Source organism: Pseudorca crassidens, chromosome 11 (genome assembly GCF_039906515.1).
Source record: "Pseudorca crassidens isolate mPseCra1 chromosome 11, mPseCra1.hap1, whole genome shotgun sequence".
NCBI classification, from domain to species: domain Eukaryota; kingdom Metazoa; phylum Chordata; class Mammalia; order Artiodactyla; family Delphinidae; genus Pseudorca; species Pseudorca crassidens.
This window is the reverse complement of record NC_090306.1, coordinates 91,449,337-91,466,731: the sequence shown is the minus strand read 5'-3', so window position 1 is coordinate 91,466,731 and position 17,395 is coordinate 91,449,337. Positions and strand designations below refer to the sequence as shown.

The window sequence follows — 17,395 nt, the reverse complement described above, 5'->3', positions numbered from 1 at the left end:
AGATTTGGACCCAGGCAACAGGACTCTGGAACCCAGACTCCTAACCTTTAGGCTGTGGGGTTTCCTGAGAGCATGACAAACAAGAAGTGCTTTGTCGGCAAGAGGAGTTAAGGAAGCATCTTACTTTCCTTGCCACCCAGCAGTTTCAGGTTTGCTGCAAGGAAGAGAGCTGGAGTCTGAAGGTCATCCCAGGTCGGAGCTGGGGACAGTGAGCACGGGCAGTGGGAGTGAGCCTGCAGGTAGCGTAGCCATGCCCATGAAGCAGGAGGCAGGAGAGTCTGGTGGGCAGAGGATGGGCTTTGGAATACGAGCTACAAGGATCGCATCCCTGATATCTCCACCTATAAGCTGTCCCAGCAACGGCTTCCCAATCTGTTAAAATGGGAAGCTTATACTAACCTCAGGAGGCTGCTTCAGGGCTCAAAGGAGACAAGTAATGAATGCAAATCTCTTGTTGCAGTTAATAACAGGCACATAGTAGGTGCTCAATAAGTGGCTGCTCCCTTGTCTCTCTCCCTGAGACCTCTTGTTATTCTAGGTGACAAGATGTAAGGGATGGTGGCACAGACAGATTCTGTCTAGACAGAAACCTGAAGAAAGTACAACTCAGTGGTTAGAACTATGGGGGCCTGGGGGTCTGGGCTGCCTGAATTCATATCCTGGCTCCACCACTTACAAGTCCTGTGACCTTGGGCATGTAACTTAACCTATCTGTGCCTCAGTTTCCTTATCTGTAAAGTGGGCATAATAATAATGCCCACTTCATACAGGTTGGAGAATATTCGATATTAATTAATCTGTGTAAAGCATTTAGAACAGTGCTCAGCTTATGGTAAGCATTCAATAAATGCTTGCTGACGTCCATCAGGCCCCTGCATGTTCCTGGGCTGCGGGGCATCTCTGGGCCTTCAATGGGCTATACTTCATACTGCAAACCCTCTCTTTCCTTGAAGACCTCCAATCATATCCTGGAAGGGTGGACATCTCTGCAGCCTGGCCACATCACAGGCTAGATGAACTTTAGAGGAAGGACAGTGTCTCATCTGGTGGGCAATGGGGATTCGAAAATGGTGACAATGACCACCTGGACAACAGTGCAGGGAGTCAAGAAAGTACACCACATATGCACACACACCTATGTCTGTGTGTCTGTATCTTCTGCATTTAGAACCAGGTTTTGACTCAACTGAGAGAGTTGTTTCCTTTCTTTCACTTTGGATAAATGTGAGCCCCCCTGCATGGGGTCTCTGAGCAGCCCGTGAATAATTCCCACTCTGATGCAGGAGAGACCTGGATGCAGGCGTGAGAGATGGTGGGAGAGTCGCTCCACCCCCGTGCAAGTGAAAAAGCACAGGCGGGCTCTGACCCAGCCAGAAATTCTACTCTGCAAGGTTTTGCTAGTAAACTACAGGAAGACAATAATTTACTTCTAATGGAGAGAAGGAGAGAGGGAAGGAGAGGGAGGGAGGGGGAGAGGGAGGGAGAGAGAGGAAGAAGGAGAATAGAAAAGAAAGAATATGAATCGAATCAAGGCACACCGATATCTTGCAATCGAAGAATCAGGAGCCTTCCCACAGAGCCTTGCTCCTGTCCTCCTCCATCCCTGCAACTCGAGGAACCTGGTCATTGTTAAGCCGGCGTCTGTCCTTTAAACCAGCGAAGCCTCGATCTCAGCGACGGCAAGGCTGCCGGCGCATACCGCCCCAGGCGCAACCAGCCCCGAGCCCCACGGGCTGCGGCCGCTCTCCCTGCACCCGGACGCGGGCTGGGTGTGCGGGGAAGGGCGCCCTCCCTGCGCCCCGCCGCCCCCGATCTCCCGCCCGCCGCCCTACCTGAGCTGGCGCGGCTCGCAGTCCACGCCGGGCAGCAGCAGCCGGGCGGCCTGGCGGACGTCGTCGCTGTCCATGGAGAAGCTGCGGCGGTGGCCGGCGTGCGCCACGGCCACCCGGATCCACTCCATCAGTGGCGGCAGCACGAGGAAGGGCCTGCGGCGGGGGAGGGAACGAGACGCGTTTAGGGGGGCCGCGGCGGGAGCTGCCGGCTCAGACCCACCCCCACCGCTCATCGCCGACCACCCCCCCACTTCCCTATCCCCACCCCCTTTTCCCTGGAGTCCCTGTCTCTCAATTCAAAGTGGGAGGACCTTTGGAGACATCCGGACCGCACTGGTGACCTCGGGGCAGGCTCTCCTGAGTCTTTGGGCCTCAGTTTCCTCATCTGCAAAACGGGGATAATGTGACTGAAAGGCCACGATGTGACTCTTCTGTGAGTGTAATCTTCCTCGGCGGTCATGTGAACATGAAGGAGATGACTCACTTAAAGCACCATGCACAGAGTCGGGTGCTCAGTATAAAATCCAATCAACTCCTGGGGTTTTTAGGACTTGGGGCTCCCCATGGTGAGGCCAATCGTAAATCGTCCTCCAACTCTCTCTTCCCACCCCTAGCTGCTCCGTGTCATCATTCTGGAGCTCTCCCAGGCCTCAGCTCTGCCCAAGCACCAAGTCGCCAGCAGGCTTTAGCGTCTGGAAACAGAGGAGCCTTCCCGGAGAGACCGGGCAGCCCAGAACTACCAGCAAAGTGCGGGGGAGGAAGGGGCGGCACTTTGGGGCCTCGGCCACACCGCTGAAGCTTTGGGAAGTCTCCTGCTCCCACGGGGCTCAAGGGATCACAGCAGTGGTGCAACTCGCCGCCAGAATTCATGAGATAATGCTTAAGGCTGAACTATAACTTTCGAAGTGTAATACATTTGTGCCATCTTCTTATTTCTTCCGGTGATTATCATAAACTCCATCCTCACATTAGGCTTGAGGGCAGGGGAGCTTTTGGAAAATACTGATACCTGAGTCCTATCCCAGGAATTCTGATTTAATTTATCTAGGATTGGGCTGGACATTGGTAGTGTTTAAAAACATCCCCCAGGTGACCTTATCGCACATCGGAATTCTCCGGAGGGCTTGTTAAAATGCAGATTGCTGGGCTCCACCCCCACAGGGTCTGATTCAGTAGATCAGGGGAGGTGGCCAAGAATCTGCCCTTCTAATGAGTTCTGGGGCCATGCTGATGCTGCCGGGCTGGAGGGGCAAACTCGAAGAACTTCTGCTCTAAGGTATGGTATAGGGCCTGAGAATCACCTGATTTTGAGTGTCTGTGTGTGTGAGTGAGTGTGTGAGTGTGTGTGTGTGAGTGTGTGTGTGTGGTGGGGGATGCAGATTCCCTGGCCTTATCTCCAGTGATGCTGATTGCATAGGGTCCACGAATATAATTTTAATAAGCAGCCCATATGATATTGATTTAGGTAGACCAAGGGCCACACTTTGAGAAACGCATGGTGTAGATCAAACAGGTGTCCTACCATTCAACGTGGTTATGACCAGGGTGAGGCACATGGGGCGCCTGGGTGCAAAATTTAAGAGGGTCAGATCAAGTAAATATGTTCTAGCAGCGCTCTTGCCTCACCCTAGCCCCGGTGGTGCTATTCAGTCCAGCATGGCTGCCACGGGAGGGAGAAAAGGTTGGTAAATAAAGGGTTTATTTACCCAAGGCAGCAACCCCCTCACAGTATGTAGATGTCACGAGCTTCCCCCCCAGTTTTGGTGGCAGGTTCCAGTTTTCTTAGAAAGTAACCTATTTATCCAATGTTAAGATTAAACAGCTTTTACATTCATCTCAGTTAATCCCATTCATGATCTCATCTAAATGCTTAGGACCAATCTACAAGCTAGTTATCCATTTTCTAGATCAGGAGAATGAAGTTTATTGAGGTTAAGTAACATGCCCTGGATCACAAGGTTAGCAAGTACGAGAGCTGGGAGTCAGACCCAAGACATTTGACTACATAGCCTATGTGTTATAACCCCATGTGGTTCCCATCCACGTTCTCTTGTCCAACTTCCTTCCCAGCACCAGGGGAAGCCGATCTCGTCTTGGACCTTTGATGGCATGCCATTTTCATTCCTGCTCATGCAGCTCAATCCCCTGTCTGTAAGGCCTCCAGCCCTTTAAAAAGCCACACCCCACTTAACCTTCAAACGACAGTTCGAATCCCACCTCTCCCTAAACATTTCTCCTGAGGACTCCTCCCAGCATGGACCCCTCCCATGGTAGCCCTCACCCCAGTGGCCTTACCCATCAGCCTTGCAGATTCCGCATTACAGTGTAAGCTCCATGGGGCAGGGACCTGGAACTGCTGGGTTCACCGATCCAGCCCCATCCCTACTCCCAGGGCAAAGCCTGGCAGGCTGTGAGCACTTAATAAATAATGTGTTCATGAAATGGGCTAAGATTTATCAATTCCTTACTGGGTGAAACAGATAAAATCAAGCTTCTGGACCCATGGACCTGTGGGGCAGGCTCCCCGGGAATTTCTGCCCAGATCAGCCTGCTGCTTAGGCTGTCGTCCTCATTCGCTCAGTCTCTCCATCACCTAAACCTAATCAGGTGCTCAATAAACACGCTGACTTGAAATTGAATTGGATTCTACGGTCTCAGGTGAGCAGGACTTATTTTGGTCACCATGTCTCCATTGCTGCTAAAAGCAGCCCCGGGTACTCAGGGAATGCCCCTCTGGGTTGTATTTTCAGAGGCAGCACCCCCAAGCCCTGGTCTGCCTTTCCTTTGCTCAGTGCCCCCCAAAGCATAGCCCACAGCTCCCGGTCCCTGGGGGCGCTGCGTCTCTAGCACAGACTGCCCTTCAGCGGTTGCCTTTCATGTTAGATGCTGAGGCCCAGGGCACACAGCCAACTTCTGATGAATACCAAAGAGGAGAAAAAGAGGCTCTAGTGCCTTCAAAATAACACCTTTACCAAGACAGCCGGCGAGTACCAGAGTAAGAAACCTTGAATCCCAGGATTCCGGCCTCTTCTGGAATTTTCTATGTACCTATTTTTCCCTTTCATCATTGCCTTCTTTTTGTCACTCTGACCTCAATAGTTCATAAGCTCATGAATTCTTTGCCAGCAACTCATCTAAAAATCTTATCTTGGCTACTCAGAAGGAAAGAAAAATAGTGTTATTTGTGATGTTTCTTTTGGAGGAGTTGGAGATGGGAAAGAATGCTAGGGTCTTGAGTTAAGGAGAGGGTGGAGAATACTGTATTCTCCTGATATATTTATTAAGACAACAATGTTCCACTGGCTACGGACTTTGTTCTGAAGTTGTCTGTAGTAACTAAAACCTAGAGGAAGCCCAAGAAGCTCATGGCTTAGTGAAGTAGACTCAACCTCAGAATCTTGCAGGGTCAAGGGTTGGGGGAGGTTAGGAAGGGGGTGTATGTGTGTGAAAATTGCCAAGGCCTCAATTTGACCCCCAGAGTTTTGGTTCAACAGGTCTGGGATGGGGCCTGGGCATCTGTATTCTAAATAAGCTCCTCTGGAAATTTGGGAGCAAGCCAGGTTTAATAACCCCTGAGCAGGTGGCCTGAGGTGAACAGAGGAGAGACACGGTCCATTCAACAGGCCAGTGGCCATTAAAATTGTTGCTACGGTCTTAAAAAACTAAAAATAGAGTTACCATATGATACAGCGATCCCATTCCTGGGCATATATCTGGAGAAAACTATAATTCGAAAAGATACATGCACCCCAATGTTCATAGCAGCACTATTTATGATAGTCAAGACATGAAAACAAGCTAAATGTCCGTTGACAGTTGAATGGATAAAGAAGATGTGGTACATATGCACAATGGAATACTACTCAGCCATAGAAAGAATGAAATATTGCAATTTGCAGCAACATGGATGGACCTAGAGATTATCATACTGAATGAAATAAGTCAGACAAAGACAAACATCACATGATATCACTTATATGTGAAACCTAAAAAAAGATACAAATGAACTTACTTACAAAACAGAAATAGACTAACAGACGTAGCAAACAAACTTATGATTACCAAAGGGGAAAGGGGGGAAGGGATAAATCAGGGGTTTAGGATTAAAATTACACACTACTATATATAAAACAGATAACCAACAAGGTCCTACTGTATAGCACAGGGACCTCTACTCAATATCTTGTAGTAGCCTATAGTAGGGAGGGAATCTGAAAAAGAATTACTTGGCTGTGAGCCTGGGACTGGCACAACATTGTAAATCAACTATATTTCAATAAAAAATTAAAAAGAAGTAAACCCTAAAAAAAAATTGTCGCTAAGGCTTTTGAAGAGAAGGTTTGTAGGAGTGGGACCAGAGGTTCTAGAAGGGAAAAGAAAGCCTAGATGGGTTTCTTGCAGGGTCAAGAGAACAAGTCAGCTCAGGAAGGTTGTTGGGCCCAGATTCAAGAAGGACATACATGGGCGGGGCCTTTCTAAAATGCTGAAGACAGAGCTGGTGATGAGGGTGACCACCCAGAGTGGAAAGGGAGTCTTGCGGGGGAGGGGCTGGGTGCTAAAGAGGATGGTGGGGTATGTGGGAGAGCCTGGTTTGTTCAGGATTCTGAGGAACTGAATTCTAGTCCTGAATCTGCCAAGAGCTCACAGCAGGACCCTGGTTCTGGTCTGTCAAGTTCTGGCTCTCAGTGTCTTCATCTGTAAAGTGGGTGGGTTTGGATCTGAGGGTCTATTTCAGGGGTTGGCAAACCTTTTCTGTAAAGGGCCAGGTGGTAAATAGGGTTTATGGGCCATACAATTTCTGTTGCAACTACTCAACTCTGCCATTGCAGTGAGTAAGCAACCACAGACAATACATACATGACAGAGCTGGCTGTGTTCCAAGAAAACTTTATTCACGAAATCAGATAGTGGGTCACAGTTGGCCAACCCTGGGTCTGTTTGATTCCTTCCTACTCTGAAATTCTTTGATTCTATCAAAATAGTCAGCTGCCTGGGGACTTAGGGTGAGTCTAGTGTGCAGATCAGGAAAGATGGGAAGAAGCACATGAAGGTCCTAGCAATGGGCACAGAAAGCTTTGGAGAGATTAGAAAATAGGACCCTTCCAAAAAGAGGTCATGGTTGGATCTGGGGAATATTGAGCTACAGGCATACTCAGAGGAAGAACCTTCAAGGATAAAACTCAAACCTGGCCATGGGTGTGTAACTGATAAAATGTCATCTATTAATAGCATTTTTTCATCCAACAATCCTTTAGGGAGCACCCACACTGCAGGTATGCTTCCAGGAGCTGGAGATGGAGTGGAGAACAGGATGCATCCATGTTCTCATAGAGCTAACAGTCTAACAGGGAGACAGATAAGAAACCCATAAACTAACAAGTAATAAAGCAATTACAAACTGTGATCAGTGCCAGGGTGCTGGGATAGAGAATAAACAGGGTTGACATAGGTTGGTGGGAAGGCCTCTCTGAGGAGGTGACAAAACCTTGAATATGTGAAGGAACTGGCCATACGTGAATGTGTGTGTATAAAGATGGATGTTCTAGGTGGCAGCAACAGACTGTGCAAAGGCCCTGAGGCAGAAAAGACCTTTACAGCTCAATCAAGGCCTTTCACACACATCATGTCCTAGTTGGCCCTCCAGGACAGATGGGGCAGCCAGGACATGTGTGAGGAAGGATCACTGTGGTTGGCTGGATAATGGCCCCCAAAGATATCCGGTCAGTTCCCTATGAATACTGATAGCAAAAGAAAGTCTGCAGATGTGGCCCAGCTAAGGATCTTGAGAAGATTAGCCTGGATTATCCAGGTAGGCCCTAAATGCAATCACAAGGGTCCTTATAAGAGGGAAACAGAAGGAGATTCAACACAGGTGATATGGAAGCAAGCTGCTCTGCTGCTGGGTTGAAGATGAAAGAAGGGGCCACAAGCCAAGGAATGCAAGGGATGCAGATTTAGAAGCTGGAAAAGATGAGGAAATGGATTCTTCCCTCAGAACCTCCAGAAGAAAACAGCCTTGCTGACATCTTGATTTTGGCCTGGTGAAAGTGACTTTGGACTACTGACCTCTAGAACTGTATGAGAATAAATGTGTGTTGTTTTAACCCACCAAGTCTGTGGCCATTTGTCACAGCAGCCACAGGAGACTAAGCCAGGGTATTGACAGGGTCGCTGCAGGTGAGGTTGGAGACATGGGGGTGGAGAATGTGAATCAAGTATTAAAGCTGGGAATGGGGGCATTCACAGGGCTCTGGAATTCATCTCGGATGCCTAAACTGCCTTGTTCCTGAGGTCCAAGCATTACTTGTTGACATGGGCTGAACTGTGTCCACCCCAAATTCATATGTTGAAGCCCTAACCCCCAGAACCTCAGAACGTAACTGTATTAAAATGAGGCCATTAGGGTGGGCCCTAATTCAGTGTGACTGGTGTCCTTATAAGAAGGGAGACTGGGACACAAAAAGAGACAGAGGGGCAGCCATGTAAAAGATGCAGCAAGAGGGCAGCAGTCTGTAAGCCAAGGAGAGAGGCCTCAGAAAACACCAAACTCGCTGACACTTGGATCTTGGACTTCCAGCCTCCAGCACTGTGAGAAAATAAATTTCTTTTGTACAAGCCGCCTTTTTTATTATGGAAGCCCCAGCAGACTAATATGCCTGTGGCTTGACTTACATTTTGCCCTGCCCTTGAGGTTTTAGTCTGTGGTAGAGGAGCTTCTATTGGAAGCTCACACTCTTTACAGTGTGATGGTTTTCTGTTCATTTCCTAGGGACAATAGTGGATAAGTCAAAGCCATTTGAAAGCTGTCCCATGCGGAAGTCAGAAGTTTGGGCTTTGGAGACAGGCTGACCAAGAGCTGGATTCCAGCTCCACCTTCAAGCTGTGTGACCTTGAACAAAGGACAGTTGTCCCTTGGTATCCATGGGGAATTGGTTCCAGGACCTCCACAGGTACCAAAATGCTCAAGTCCCTTATATAAAATGGCATGGTACAGTTGGCGCTCTGTATTCGCAGGTTCTGCATCTGCAGAATCAACCAACTGTGGACGTGGACCCCACGGATATGGAGGATGACTGTATTCCGATGGTCATGCCTCACTTCTCTCACCGGGAAAATGGGGATAATAACAGTACCTATGTCAGAGGATGTGGCTGACACAGTACCTATGTCAGAGGGTGTGTAGGGGCTCCCCAAAATGTCCACATCCTAATCCCCAGAACCTGTCAATGTTATCTGATGAAACAGAGTTTGCACGTGTGATTATGTTAAGGATTTTGAGTAGGGAAGACCATCTTGAATTATCCAGGTGGGCCCCAAATGAAATCACAAGCCAAGTTAGAAGAGGGAGGCAAGAAGGTCAAAGGAGGGAGTCGATGTGACAACAGAAGCAAGTTGGACTAACGCAGGAAAGGGGCCAGGAGCCACGGCACACAGGTGGCCTCCAGAAGCTGGAAAAGGCAAGGAAGTAGATTCTCCCCCGGAGCCTCCAGAAGGAACCAGCCCTGCCGACACTTTAACTTTAGCTTAGTGAAACTGATTTCATACTTGTGACCCCCCAGACCGTAAGATCATCAGTTTGTGTTGTTTTGAGCCTGCACGTTTGTGGCAGATTTTTTCTTTTTAATTAAAAATTAAAAAAAAATTTTTTTTAAGTCTTTATTGAATTTGTTACCATATTGCTTCTGTTTTATGTTTTGGTTGTTTGGCCGTGAGGCACGTGGGATCTTAGCTCCCCGACCAGGGATTGAACCCGCACCCTCTGCATTAGAAGGTGAAGTCTTAACCGCTGGACCGCCAGGGAAGTCCCTGTGGCAGTTTTTTACAGCAGCCATGGGAAACTAACACAGAGGGTTATTGTAAGAACTGGATGGGATGAGGTCCATGTAGCCTGGTGCCTGGTACCAGGAAAGTGCTCATAAGCGGTAGCTGTCATCATCATCATCACCAACGTTTTTAGCATCAGTCAACCTTCTCTCTGCCAGATGGAAGAAAAGGCCTGGCTACACAGAGCAACGCTTGCGTCTTCTCTTTTCAAATCAAAGCAAATCTCTGCAGTGGCTCTGCCTTTCCTTTATAAATTGTGTGGCTCCGACTTTTCATGTTTGTTATTTGTTAAGTCTTTCTTTGGCTGGAGAGGAATTTAGATATTTGACTGTAGTTTGGGAGGCTCATAATTTCAGAGAAACAGGGAGTGAAGGACGAGCAGCAGCATTGATAGTAGACAATATCCAGTGCTGGTTTCTATAGCAATATTCACTGTAATCTCACTGTAGTTGTGATACCAAAGCTAGGAAGATGATGGCAGAGGTCAGAGGTGGCCATGGCTGGTTACTATAGTGACAGCCCAACTGTGCAAAGTATGGTGGGCTTGCCTGAGGGGGTGTTTCCTGCAGACAGCCTGGAGTAGGAGGCGGCAATGGTGTGGGCTAGGTCAGAACTTCCTGAATATTAATGTGCATACGAATAGTCTGGAATCTTTTTAAAATGCAGATTCTGATTCAGTGGGTCTGGGGAAGGGCCCGAGACTCCGCATTTCTATCAAACTCCCTGGCAATGATGCAGCTGCCAAGCTACTGACCACATTTAAATAACGAGGCCCTAGGAAGTATTATGACTCAAGCCAGAAACCAGGGACGGTGAATTTGGTTATCATGTTTAAGGGGGAGAAGGTGAGGCAAGGAGGGAGAGAGCTGCAAGAGGGGAGAGAGGCCCAGGAGACAACAGAAGGGAAGAAGGAGCTTGTTTGTACCTGGACCTCCTGATTAAACCTGGGGGCTCTGTCGGATTGGCTGAACCTAGGTCACAAGACTGCACCAAGCTGTAGGGGAGGCTGGGAGAACAAGTGTTTGGTGATTTCGGCTTTTATTGGGGGAGGTGGGTTCTGCCTCCCACCAGGATTCTCCTTTAGTTTTCCAGTAATCTTAGGAAACATCATATCCCATTCTTAGGCAGTTTGTTATGAACTAAGCTCCCATCCCATTGTCTGATAGGTGTTTTGTATTCAGCACAGTGTTTAGCATCATCCCGGGAATGTAAATGCTTAAAAAATACACTTTGTGATAGTTGATTTTATGTGTCAACTTGGTTAGGCCACAGCTACCCAGAGATATGGTCAAACATATATTACCCAGATACGTAGTCCGGATGTTGCTGGGTGTTGAAAGTATTTTTTAGATGAGATTAACAATTAAATCAGTGGACTTTGAGTAAAGCAATTTGTCCTCCATAAGGTGGGTAGGGCTCATCCAATCAATTAGAGGCCTGAAGAGAAAAAAAGACTGTTCTCCAAAAAACAGGGAAGCTGCCAGCTCACTGCCTTCAGATCTGAGCTGCAACGTTGACTCTTTCCTGGATCATACACACAACCTAGTGGTTCTGTTTCTCTGGAAAACCCTACCTAATACAAACCTGCAACGGGTGCCACGGGAATTAATTATTTGCAGTGATGCAGCCTCCTCTTTCTAAGATGATCCCACCCCCTTCCGCATCATGCACAGTTGGCAGGGGCAGGGAGGAAGCTTGGGGGTCGGATCACACCAAGGACCGCTTCCCAGTTTCCCAAGTGTGCAGACACATCCCTTGGGAACTGAGACAAAGGCATCATGGGTAGGGTACGGTCAATGCTTTTAGGGAAGGGTAAGCCATGCTAACCAAAGGACAAGTCCCTTGCTGTGTGGAAGTCCACCCCACCAACGGGTGATTATATAAATCCCCTGAAATGGGACAAGTGCCAAGGGGTACTGGTGAGGAGGTGACTTCCCCTAATAGTGCCAGCAGGTGCATGTGACTGACCACCCAGCCTTCTTTGGCTTTCCTGTCACACATTCTGAAGAAGGTGATTTAAAGGGCTGCGGGGTCCATGAATGGAGCGCGGAGGTGCAAGCAGAGCAAAAACGATATGCAAATAGTAACAGTGTCCTCGCTGCGGACAAACAGCTGCACATCCCCCAGCCTTCATCTTCCCTCCCACCCTGGAGAGGAAGGTCTCCTCCTCCACACACCCCGCCCCCCGCTTCCCTGGGCACTGGCCCCATCACTGCTCTCCCGGCGGTCCCATAACTCAACCTCCACTTCCTCTCTGGACTTTCCCATCAGCATTTAAACACGCAACATGCTCCCGTCTCTCACAATTTGAATAGGAGAGGAGAAAAACTGATGGAGAGTAAGAATTCACAGTCCTCCAGGAATTTCAGTCTAGGTACTCCATCTAGTTTTCAGTCTTCAGCAGGGGGAGCTCAAAGTCACGCGGGGGGGCTTCCCTGGTGGCGCAGTGGTTGAGAGTCCGCCTGCTGATGCAGGGGACATGGGTTCGTGCCCCGGTCCGGGAAGATCCCACACGCCGCGGAGCGGCTGGGCCCGTGAGCCATGGCCGCTAAGCCTGCGTGTCCAGAGCCTGTGCTCCGCAACGGGAGAGGCCACAACAGTGAGAGGCCCGCGTACCGCAAAAAAAAAAAACCCCAAAAACGAACAACAACAACAACAACAACAAAATCACCCGGGGAACTGGTTGAAATGCATAGTCCTGAGTTCCTGCCATTTGCTGGGTGTGTTCGTTTCCTGTCGCTGCTGTAACAAACTACCGCAAACCTGGTGGCTTAAAACAACAGACATTTATTCTCACAGAGTGCTGGAGGCCAGAAGTCCAAAATCAAGGTGTCCCCAGGGCTGTGCTCCCTCCAGAGGATCTAGGGGAGAGCCCATTCCTTGCCTCTTCCAGCTTTTGGTGGTTGCTAGCATTCCTTAGCTTGTGGCTACATTACTCTCATCTCTGCCTCTGTGTTTATATCACTTCTTCCTTTGTCTGTGTGTGTCCCAGATAATGCAGGATAATCTCCCGGTGTCAAGACCCTTGACTGAATTGCATCTGCAAAGACCGGTTTTCTTTATAAAATAACATCTATTGGTTGCAGGGGATTAGGACCTGTTTTCTTTGGGGGCCACTATTCGGTCTACTAACACTTGGCATCTATCTGCATCTAGTCCATTCTCTGCAGGGGTGTCTGGTGACTACCTGAGGCCGAGACTCTCAGGTCTAGAGAATGCCAGCTCTGAGCTGAGGGATGCTCGACAAGCCCGAAGTCCTTCCTCACACATCATGCAGGGCCCAGAGACCAGCCTGCACCTCTCCTCTGTAGGCTGTTGGCTACAGCACAGCCGAGCCTGGCTTAGGGGTGCAGAGGCCTCTGTGGTGGGAACCTGATCTCAAGTGAGTAGAATGATGATGGGGCCTAGAGGGGATATAAATGGCCCTGGGAGGGAAGCCGTGGCTTCAGAAGTGGGGAAGCCATAGGCTCTGTTGGACGCTGCCGCAGAGCCTTCCTCGCAGCCTTGGGTACAAAAGATAAACATCCGGGAGGTGGCAAAGGCTGCACAGCTTCATATCCTAGCAGCAGAGGCTCAAGAAACCTAAAAAGGCAGGGCCTGGCCGCATCAAGGCCGAGAGGCAAAAGCCAGAGATGGGCTCCCGGGGTCATCTGAGCCTGCCCCTGCCTCCAAGAAGATTATTATAAAAGTCTCCAAAAGGCAGCACACGGCCTAACAAAGAAACCCACTGCATCTTTGAATCTAATGCTGGTGTGGTGGAACTGACACACAGCCTGAAGACAGAAGGCCCTACATTTGAGCCCAGGCTCCATCATTTGCTGTGGGACCTTGGGCTAGTTACTGAACTTCTCTGTGCCCCAGTTTCCTCCTATGTAAAATGGGAGAAATAGTAAGGCTACCCCACAGGGTTGTTGGGCATATTAAATGAGAGCATCCCTGTAAGGTGCTGAGCACGTAGTAAATGCTCAACAAAGGGAGCTATTATTGAGGGCTCATTACATGCTAGGCATGGTTCTGAGCGGTTTCCTTTCATTGGTTCATTAGATAATGACTAGAACCATAAAGTAAGTACCGTTATGATCTTCATTCTACAGATAATGAAAGGAAGCACAGAGAGGCTATGTAACATGCCTAAGGGCAAGCAGTTATAAGCAGCAGTACTGGGATACACATGCAGGCAGGTGGACCCAGCCCTGGGGCCAGTAACCATGTCATTTCCAGGCAGAGGCTACAGTGTACCCAGGCTGGGTGTGGCTGGAGCTGAGATGGAGGGGAGATAGTGGTGGAGGGAGGTAGGAGGTAGGACAGGTAGGAGGCAACACTGGAGAGAGACAGGAGAACCACACAGGGCCTTGTAACTCCTGCAATAAAACTGTGAACTCCTAATACTTTAATTTTCCCTGAGAATTGCAGTTGGAAAACACAAAATCAGAAAAACATTTGAAAAAAACATCAAAAATGGGTTGACAAAAATACCTCTGAGAATGCAAAACAATGGGTTCACCACAACTGTTTGTTTAGAAAGTTAGTGGAGAATTTTTTATACTCTGGCTGAGACTGCTTGGGTCCTCTTATATGTGTCCTCTTCTTCCTTAGTAATAAGACCCCCAATCTTCAGTCCTATAAGCAGGACTACCCAGCTTACATTTTTCAGCCTCCCTTGCAGCCAGGAGACTGGTTCTTACAAAGATATAAGCAGAAGTTTCTTGTGAGACTCTTAGGAAAGTCCCTAAATAGAGGAGGTCCAACTTTCTCTGGTCTTTTTCCATTCTGCTGACAAGAATGTAGACATAATGGCTGGTGCTCAAGCAGCCAAACTGAACCATGAGGTGGAAACCACATGTGATGACAGCAGAGCAAAAGGGGAGTAGAAGGATGATTGGTTAAGTGGCCATACCTGCCTTGGATTCTTAATTCCAGACTTAGTTTATATGAGAAATAAGCTTCTATCTTCTGTAAACACCTGCTATTTGAGTTTTCTGTCACTGATAGCTAAATCTAATTCTAAGTGACACTCATATCAGTTCCCATAACATTTACATTAAATCTCTATTTTTCCTTTATTGTGTCACCATGGATTTGAGTTTCTTTCTGTTTAGCAAAAAAAGAGAAACATTTCTTTTCAGTAGTTATCTTCTAAAGACTACAAATTTTAACCTTGAGATTGTATTTGTTCCCAGAAACTACATTTATTAAAATATTTGTTACAGTGAATTGTTTGTTCATTTAAAGCTGTAAACAATGTCATAGGAAGTTGATTTTGTTCATCAACCTTGAGAAATTTTACTGACAATGGTTTTGAGCTTGTCAAAATTAACCTAAAAAATCACAATATAGATACTCTTGGAGACAGAAACATATCTCAAAGTCTTTATGCTTGCAAAAGTTCTCTTGTAAGGAATTAAAATTAAAAAGCTATTTAAAAATAGCTAGCTTATGTTAGCTATTTTTCCTCAACTTTATTGAGATAGAGTTGACATACACCAGAGTGTAAGTGTTAAGTGTACAGTGTGATGCTTTGATACATATATTTTATGACTACCACAGTAGGGTTAGTTAACACCTCCACCACCTCACATAATTACCATTTTGTTTTGGTGGTGAGAACATTTAAAATCCACTCTCTTAGCAATTTTCCAGTATATAATACAAGATTGCTAGCTATAGCCACTGAGCTGTACATTAGATCCTGAGAATTTATTCCTCTTATAACTGGAAGTTTGTACCCTTTAACCAACATCTCCCCAATTCCCCCACCCCCAGCCCCTGGCAACCACCATTCTACTCTCTGTTTCTCTGAGTTCAGCTTTTTTAGATTCCACTTATAAGTGAGATCATACAGTATTTGTCTTTCTGACTTATTTCACTTCGCATAATGCTCTCAGGGTCCATCCCCGTTGTCACAAATGGCAGGATTTTCTTTCTTTTTCTCTTGGCTGAATAATATTCCATTAACAGATCAATTAAAACACCATGCAGAATCTCTTCCTTCACACAAAGAAAGAGGAGGTAAAGTGAGGCTGGGCATAGTCTAGAGGTTCCCCTACATGCCCTTGGTGTCTTTGCCACTGGGCTGTGGCTTTGAGAAAATGATATTCTAGTTCTCTTGTAATAAACCCCTTGAACTCACATTCCCCTGCATTTGGCAGTCTGACAGGATGGATTAAATTCATACTCCAGCACTGATCAATCAGAACCCTACTTATGAAAACACAGACTTAAGACAGCTGGTTCCCCGGGCCTCCATGGAATGACTCATGCATTGAGTTAGAAGCATGTTTTGGAGCAGGCTCTGCCACTAACTAGCCACGTGACTTGTGTGTCTTGAGGCTTTGTGGGCCTACAGTATACTCACAGTAGAGTTAAGAGACCAGAGAACCCTCCCTTCTAGCTTAGAATAATAGTATAATATTTTGAAATAAAGAAAGAAATAACATACTGCCACGAGGAAGTTGGGGGAGAAAAAGGCATGAAGGGAGTTTCCAATAGAACTTCCTGCTATGATGGAAATGTTCTGAATCTGTGCTGTCTAATACAACAGCCACAAGCCACTGTGGCTACTGAACCCCGAAATGTGGCTGGTGCCACTGAGTAGCTAAATTCTAATTTTATTCAGTTTTCATTAAGTTAACTTTAAATAGCCACACGTGGTTAGCAGCCACCTTACTGGATGGTGCAGTTGTAAGGAATGTCCTTCAGGTCACTATAGTTCCAGACAGGAATCCTGGTGGAAGTGGAAAAAGGGCTACAGTAGATATTAGGTAACCTAATTTTTGACTCTGTCTTCTTTCCATTATCATGATCTACATCATCACCGTTGTTATCAGGATTTTATAGCATCTACTCAAGTGCTTACAATGTTTCAGGCTCTGTGCAGAAAGCTTAAATGTACATTATTTCATTTAATTATAGTAACAACCTTGGAAGGTTATTATTATTATCATCCCTATTTACAGATGAGCAAACGGAGGCTTTGCAAGACTCAGTAACTACAGGATACCACAGGTATTGGTGCGGAACTGGGATTTGATCCCAAGTCTGCCAGAAGCCAAAAGTCCACATGCTTAGCCATTCTTATATGGCTTCTCCAAAGACCAGTGTGCCACTGGCTGAGTCATGGAACCTTGAGAAGCTTCAGGTCCTTGTCTGTGGAGGAGGAAACTGAGCCCTATGAAATCTAAGATCCACTCACACAGGAAAAAGTCATGATTCCTAAACTCCACCCCCACCCCTCACCCAGGGGGCCACTTTTATATAATGAATGCTATTGTTTACAGATGTGACTATGTGACTCCAAAAGTACCTGACTGCTCTCAGCACAGTTCAATGATTTCCCTCAGCGTGACCCTGGACTTGGTTATACATTGCTTTTAAAAACTCCCCAGGTGATTCAGATCACGGGAATGATCTAAGAGTCCTAGTCCTGGACTGAACTTGGTAAAGTCAGAAAAGATCCTTTTAAAATAAGATAATGAGAGCTTTATAATGCATGTTTCTCTTTTTGCCTTGGAGGCCAGGAAACTCAAAGCTAAATTTTGTGTTCAATTGCAACGGTAAACCTTAGGAGAGATTTTTCTGGTACGGTGGTCTTCCTTAGTGTTAATGACACGTTTTTGTATTGTTATCCTTGTTCTGTGGTTCTGTTATATCTAACTCATAATGTGAGTCTAGTTCTAACCTTTTTCAGAGTTAGATTCATTATAAATGATGAGTGGATAAACATCATCTGTCTCAGATTG

The 17,395-nt window shown here is 47.0% G+C and overlaps 1 protein-coding gene across 5 annotated transcripts in view; it reads right to left on the bottom strand.

The window, feature by feature from the left end:
• The window catches only part of ABTB3 (ankyrin repeat and BTB domain containing 3), a 307,888-nt gene that overhangs the window by 70,106 nt on the left and 220,387 nt on the right, over positions 1-17,395 (bottom strand). For 4 of the 5 annotated variants that reach the window (XM_067697855.1, XM_067697854.1, XM_067697853.1 and 1 more), the window contains exon 4: positions 1,833-1,985. In XM_067697855.1, the coding sequence (XP_067553956.1) occupies positions 1,833-1,985 (153 nt within the window). Of the gene's footprint in view, positions 1-1,832; positions 1,986-2,143; positions 2,276-17,395 lie in introns of those variants that run through there. The other variant, XM_067697856.1, reaches the window with a different exon arrangement.